The sequence below is a fragment of the Triticum urartu genome, chromosome 3A (assembly GCF_056163025.1).
Source record: "Triticum urartu cultivar PI428250 chromosome 3A, HENAU_Tu73, whole genome shotgun sequence".
In the NCBI taxonomy this organism is placed as follows: Eukaryota; Viridiplantae; Streptophyta; class Magnoliopsida; order Poales; family Poaceae; genus Triticum; species Triticum urartu.
Window position 1 is genome coordinate 314886440 of NC_141875.1, and position 6695 is coordinate 314893134.

Below are 6695 nucleotides of genomic sequence, written 5' to 3' on the forward strand. Positions count from 1 at the left end.
GCCGTACTGACAGTACTCAGTGTCTATACCGGTGTACACCATGTAGCACTGCGTGCCTGCCTGCTAAAAGATAATACTAGCCTCCACGCCAATTCACATGAGGAAGCATCGACCATTAAACTCAATGCCGAAATTATTTTAATAAAAAAACTCCATGCGGGAAGCCAGGAGGCGGTGAATTTAATTGCAGAGGTTAGTCGGCGCGCGGCTCGCTCGCTACCTTGGTATACTCGCTACGCATGCGGTTGCGAGAGATTAGGGTAGGCCCATAGGAATAGCAGTATGCGCGTATGGGCCAGGCCTTCTTTTTACTGGGTGTTCGGTCAGTTCGGTTGACCGAGGGCTAAACCCAAATGCATCGAACTAACTTCGGTTTTTCAGACATGTAAACCGGTCATACCACCGAAGTTTTCGGTATCGGTGTATTCGACGTCAGTGCCGGTTATTTTGGTTCGGTACATCGGGTTTCGGGTTATATGCCCAGCCCTAGGGCTTGGGCGGGGGCTCCAACTAGTTTCGTGCTAGCTAATGACGTACAACTTCTACAATCTACTCCCTCCGTTCCTAAATACTTGTCTTTCTAGGCATTTTAACAAGTGACTACATACGGAGCAAAATGAGTGAATCTACACTCTAAAATATGTCTACATACATCTGTATGTAGTAGTCATTTGAAATGTCTAGAAAGACAAGTATTTAGGAACGGAGGGAGTACAAAACGATTTCAGAGACTGCAGATATGAATCATTTGCTAGAGTTTACTGTAACCGACGAAGCCTGGAAACAAGAAAGACGCTGAGATCTGAATCTAGATCTTAAATATGGACTAGATCAGCAGCCTACTCGGAGCTTGCTTCTACCCTTCTTTCCCTCTACTCGCCATCGACCGCACAGCCGCCGCCGCTTCCCCGGGGATAAAATGGCGACGGCCTCTTCCTTCGCCGCCGTCTTCATCAGCAGCGCCATCGCCTCCTGCTTCGCTGAGGTACACCACAGCATTGCAGTCTCTCTTGCTCTATCCTGGCTGTGCCGCTGCCTAGCATATCCCTTGTATTGGGGATTGGGATGAATGCCTGCTCGATCTTGCTAATGCACCCCGTGATAGAAGGGAAGCTTTTTGGATAACATTTCCAGCCTCCATACCATACCAGTGTAGTACATATACTAGTGGTATATTAATCTGTTTCTCGTGCCATAAAAAACAAGCAGCAAGACCTGAGTAGGAGAGACTAGAGAACCATTCCATTTCATCAGCTGAGCTGCTGCACTAAACTAGAGCTATAGCTAGGCCTAGGGTTTCTTTGTTGCCTCACCTCTCCTTACCTGGATATGATATGATGATTACTGAGTCTCAGACTCGTTATATATTGATCATAATACTTGAGATTGTTGTTGTGATTGATTCCATCAGGTGTGCACCATTCCTCTGGACACAGCCAAGGTGCGTCTTCAGCTGCAAAAGAAAACAGCTGCTGGGCCTGCAGCTACAGTAGGAATGCTGGGCACAATGATGTCGATTGCAAGGGAGGAAGGCGTCAGCGCACTTTGGAAGGGCATCATCCCTGGCTTTCACCGCCAGTGCCTCTATGGCGGCCTCCGTGTCGGCTTGTATGAGCCTGTCTGTGCTGCTCCCATTTCACCTTGCAGTTGCAGTGCATTTCCCTTCTTCAGTTCAGAGTGACCAATTGCCTGACAGGATTGCTCTTTCTGTGCATTGCAGGTCAAAGCCTTATTTGTGTTTGTAGGTGATGCCACTTTAATGAACAAGATTCTTGCCGCTCTTACAACTGGTAAGCATTTCCAGCCTCTCTTCACTGGAAAAACTCTACTTTTCTCATAACATTGCCACACTACCCTGGTCCATTGTAAAGGGCCGTGCCAGGTTAATGTGGATGATGAAACACACACTGAACGAATTGACTATGTGTGTATAGGTGTCATAGCGATTGCTGTCGCAAATCCAACTGATCTTGTCAAAGTGAGATTGCAAGCAGATGGAAAATCTACTGCTGTCAAGAGGCACTATTCTGGAGCCCTTAATGCGTATGCCACCATAGTCAGACAGGTTGCTGCTACGATTCATCATGACAACGACCAGTAAAAGGTTACAAGATTATTCCTCTCGCCCATGGTCTGTAAGCTTGTTATTTTTCTAGGAAGGTATCGGAGCTTTGTGGACTGGCCTTGGTCCTAATATGGCACGAAATGCTTTGATTAATGCCGCCGAGTTGGCCAGCTACGACCAATTTAAACAGGTGCCTCTTCATTCTCCCTCATCTTTCGATCCTGTATTTAATTATACTTTCATCACATTTTTCTTTGTGTGCAGATGTTTCTAGGTCTTCCTGGGTTTACAGATAATGTTTATACTCATCTTTTGGCTGGACTCGGTGCCGGTATTTTTGCTGTTTGCATTGGATCTCCAGTGGATGTGGTATTGTCTGCAAAAGCTTTATACCTCACTATTTCCCTTGTCTTCTATATTAATGAATGGTCTAGTTTTCACATATTTTTAATCGCATGAGTCCTTTGTAGGTGAAATCAAGAATGATGGGCGATTCAACATACAGAAGTACATTTGATTGTTTCGCCAAGACATTAAAAAATGATGTATGATGAACAATTTCCATTATTTTCAGTATTGTGCTGTTTTATACCTCCAAATTTCTAAGAACTTTATAGAAGATAACTTTTGATGTTCTATCACCAATATCCAAACACTTAGCGAACAAAATTCATTTTCCACTTGTGAAGCCCATATCTGTATGTATCAAATATGTCAACATCTGCCCTTAATATACTATATCATCCTTACTCAAATAAGAAACGGCAATATAGTTGATATTTTGTGTCAGATAGATAGTCATCACCTTGTTAGGTTATTGAGTTTTTCCCTTCCATGGGTGCCTGGTTGGTTTGCTCAACATATGGTTGTTGATGTATCCAGGAGATAAATGTCATTTTATTGCTGACTACCTGTTTGATGGATTATTTGAAGATGCTGACTTAGGCCCTGTTCTGAAGTCCTCCCACTCCAAGCTTCACCAACTCCAGGCGTGGAGCCGGACAGAACGATTTTAGCTCCGTGGAGTCAGCTTCATGAAGCTTTACAAGCCTGTAGTGCAAATTCCTGAAGTTGCTAAAGCCCAGCTTCACAAAACAAAGAAGCTAGGAGTTCCTATTAATTACAAAAGGATGCCACCGTGAAGTAGAAAAACGATTCGTGAAACAGATCCTCGACACCCTGTGGGATGCTCGCTTCGCTACTACGCACGTGGCCAACCCTCCTCCACACAATGATACAAGCTGGAGCCATATGGGCTGCCTCCATCTGGCCCAAACTGGCGCCCATCGGGCCAATAGCCTCCTAGCTGGACCAAATTGTGGAGAGAAGCTACGAACGTTGTCGAACGAATCGAATCGCCAGGTGAAGTTCGAAGCTAGCTCCAGAAGCTGATTTTGTGGAGTTTGAGAAGCTCAGAGAGGTTCAGAACAGGCCCTTACGCTTGACTGCATTTTGCAGCTTAATCAGGAAACATGTGCATGGCTATATTTTCTGTCAGCTTTTTTCTAATGCTTATTATCACATTCCAAACCTCTCGTCCCTCTCGCGTCGCCCCTGCCTTTGGTCCCTCGACATGAGAGGCGCTAACCCTAGCCGCCAGTGCCCCAATGACTCCCCTCCCCCCCTCCGTCGCCGCCTAGGGTCGGCGCCGGCAAAGCCCGTGCGTTGGCCGGTAGCGGCAAAGGGCTGCTCCTCCTCCTCTCGGATCGAATGTCGGCGAGGGCGCTGGATCCGCGGGACACGGCCTCTCCCTTGGTCCATGGCGGCGCGACGGCGGCGCTTGTGGTGGCGAGGGTAGAGATCGGCCAGATGATAGGGGTGGGGCTGGGCGTGGCCGGCAGCGGCGGCGAGGTCCGGCCTGGATCCCAGGGCGGCGGCCCTGGTCGGTGGTGGAGAGTGAAGCTCAGGCAGCCCGCATCGGCATGGCGTGGTGGTGCCCTTGTCCAAGGCGGAACTGCGCTGGTGATCTGGTGCTCCGGATTGGATTAGATCAGTGACGGTGACGAGCAAAAGCGGGATCTTTCCCGGCGGCTCACGCGGTTGGGCGAAGTGGGGTGGCGGCCCTCCTCCTAGGCTCCAGTGGTGGTGCACTCCGGTAGTGGCCGGTGCGCCAGGGCTCCCGCGGCGGCAGTGTTGTTGTGGGTGGTCGCCGGATCTGGGCGGCCTGATCTGGGGCTTTCAAGGTGGTCTGGCCGGTGCACAAGATATCGGTTGGATTCTCGTGGGACAGATCCAGGTGAAAACCGTCTTCGGCTGGTGGCCGGAGCCGGTGATGGAGACGCCCCGTGCGCCGTTTCCTTCTTGAAGGCATCATCGAGGTGAAGCTCCCACCTCATTCCGCTACCTTCGGGGGAAACCCTTGATCAGTCGATCGAATGATGGCGGTGCTTAAGTGTCGTTCCCTCGTTGGGGGCATCATTCTTGTAGGGGTTCATCGGCTAGAGGGACCAGTGGACGACTACAACGATGGAGTGGCGTGGCATCTGACATGCCGACAACGGCGGGTCTCGGCGATGGTCGCATGTTGATGGACGCGCGCAGGATGGTGGCGCTGTCTGGCGTCGTGGTGGCTTCGACGGCAGTTGGGCTTGGCAAGGCATATGCATTTATCTCTCTTGAAGATGGGACGGCGGAAGATGGCGGCGGCGGACTTTTCCATGTGTGTTGAGGGTCTGCTACACTGGTTGGTGCTCTCGGCTCAAGGCAGCCTGGGGTGGCCACCGGATTAGATGGTGTGTGTGGATGCGCCAGGGCACTCCATGAGACTTGTAGGTGTAGCGATTGAGGTCGTCAGGAAGGTGGCTTTGGGTTGATCCATGCATCTGCTTTGTCGGACCGTTGAATAATTAATAAAGATGGCTGTATCCATCGCTTGATGCAGAGGCCGGGGGTAAGCCTCTTTTTCGAAGTAAAAAAACATGCCGATTTATTGTAGTTTGAGTTTAGCCTAGATTTTGTTAAGATCACTACAGAATTTTACGCACACACAGAGAGAGAGAGAGAGAGAGAGAGAGAGAGTGAGAGAGTGAGTGAGTGAGTGAGTGAGTGCTAGTAAGGAAAAGAAACGTGCCTCTTTGGCCATTCGAAAGCTTTGCTTTTGGGTCTGTATCGAACCGCTTTTATTTGTTTTGTACTAATTTTTGTTGCAAACGCTTTGCTTCAGTTCGCTAAAGCCGGGCAAGCGCCTCCTTTCTAAAGGTAATTCCAAAGCAGCAGTTGTGTACTAGGAAAATTTCGTTGGTTAGTCTACCCCCAAACTTCCGTTCCTGTCCCATTCAGGCCACAGTTGCTAGCAGTTTTGATGATATGGCACGCTACAGTTTCATGATGTGGCATACCACATTTAGAGAAAATTGATGAAATGGCATGCCGTCTCAGTAATCATTTTCTATAAATAGGCATAACATACGCCTGTGTGAATGCCAGCAACTTGTGGTTCTACCAACTATACCTTCTATTGTTGATCTGGTTTTGGATGGTGCAAATGCTTGTGCTGGAGGAATATGCTTTATTTTGCAATAATTTAGAAAGTGTAGTGTCATGTTACTAGGTGCTTTGCAGAAAATCATCACTATAATACATCCATACTGACCAAAGATCGTGCTTTTCTGCAGGGACTTGCTGCTTTCTACAAGGGGTTTATTGCAAACTTTTGTCGAGTTGGGTCATGGAATGTCATAATGTTCTTAACTTTGGAACAGGTAACCTTTTCTACTCCCAACATAATTCTGACTTTTATGAGCTTCTTTGGACCTCATGACTTTGTTACGTTTTAATTTAATAATATGGATGCATGCATCGATTGATGCAGAGGCCGGCCGGGGGTGATCCTCCTTAAAAAAAACATAATTCTGACTAAATTTTTTGCACACACTATTCCTGTAAAACTAACTGATCCATTTTTCTTTTGGTCGAATATAAAAAGGTTAGAAGATTCTTTCAGTAAGGATTATATATGAACTCTGCGCTGCAAGGTTTCATGGAACAAGCTGGGTACAGCTTCTGGAGCAACAGACATACACAATCATTCAGCATAGGATTCAGATTTTCATTGTACAGGAGAATGCATTCTCATGTTGTAATTTGATCTATTTGATGACTACGACTGAGCATGTTGTAAATTGTTAGCTTTTACCGATGCCCGCTTTATTGGGTTAATAAATTTGACACGTTATACTTAAAAAACATCTGCTTATTTGTGCAATTTAAATAGAGATCATAAGAAACTTACTTTATAATCTCTAAATACATGTCAGCAAGTTTTTTTTTGTTCATTGTGATTAAAACAATGTTCTAAGTGTCAACTTACTTCCCCTGCTCATCCTCCAAGCATGTTCTCCTTCCGAGGTTGAAACATGGTAGTCATCTGTGTAACCATACAACAGTGTTAAATTAATTTCGAGTGTATTGGGGTCGATCCGCTACCCTATTTTAATCACGCTTCGCTTAAACTTACGTAGAATAAACTCAGCGACAAGTGGACCATGTACTGAACGATCCAAGCCCTCACCGGAAAGGGTCGCCAACGCCCGGAGGAGTATGATTGGACAATGATCAGGCCTTCACTATGTTGTAATGCCAACGCCATGACCTGTATCAGGGCATGAATTTCTCTTGCTAAAGCATCATT

The 6695-nt window shown here is 47.0% G+C and overlaps 1 protein-coding gene across 1 annotated transcript; it reads left to right on the forward strand.

The window, feature by feature from the left end:
* The first annotated feature begins 730 nt into the window (after window positions 1-730).
* Window positions 731-6311, forward strand: LOC125527962 (mitochondrial uncoupling protein 1-like). The gene is made up of 9 exons (XM_087547005.1): window positions 731-985; window positions 1412-1618; window positions 1721-1790; window positions 1935-2065; window positions 2157-2255; window positions 2330-2434; window positions 2536-2610; window positions 5680-5766; window positions 5991-6311. Exons 1-9 carry the CDS (start codon window positions 920-922, stop codon window positions 6009-6011), a joined length of 861 nt encoding a protein of 286 aa, XP_087403131.1. The 5' UTR covers window positions 731-919; the 3' UTR covers window positions 6012-6311.
* The last annotated feature ends 384 nt before the right edge of the window (window positions 6312-6695 follow it).

What these genes read in the sequence shown, in the direction of transcription:
- LOC125527962 (XM_087547005.1), top strand. Translation starts at nt 920, where the DNA reads ATGGCGACGGCCTCTTCCTTCGCCGCCGTCTTCATCAGCAGCGCCATC. An exon ending in TCGCCTCCTGCTTCGCTGAG is followed by an intron (nt 986 to 1,411) that starts GTACACCACAGC and finishes TGATTCCATCAG; the next exon opens with GTGTGCACCATTCCTCTGGA. An exon ending in GCTACGACCAATTTAAACAG is followed by an intron (nt 2,256 to 2,329) that starts GTGCCTCTTCAT and finishes CTTTGTGTGCAG; the next exon opens with ATGTTTCTAGGTCTTCCTGG.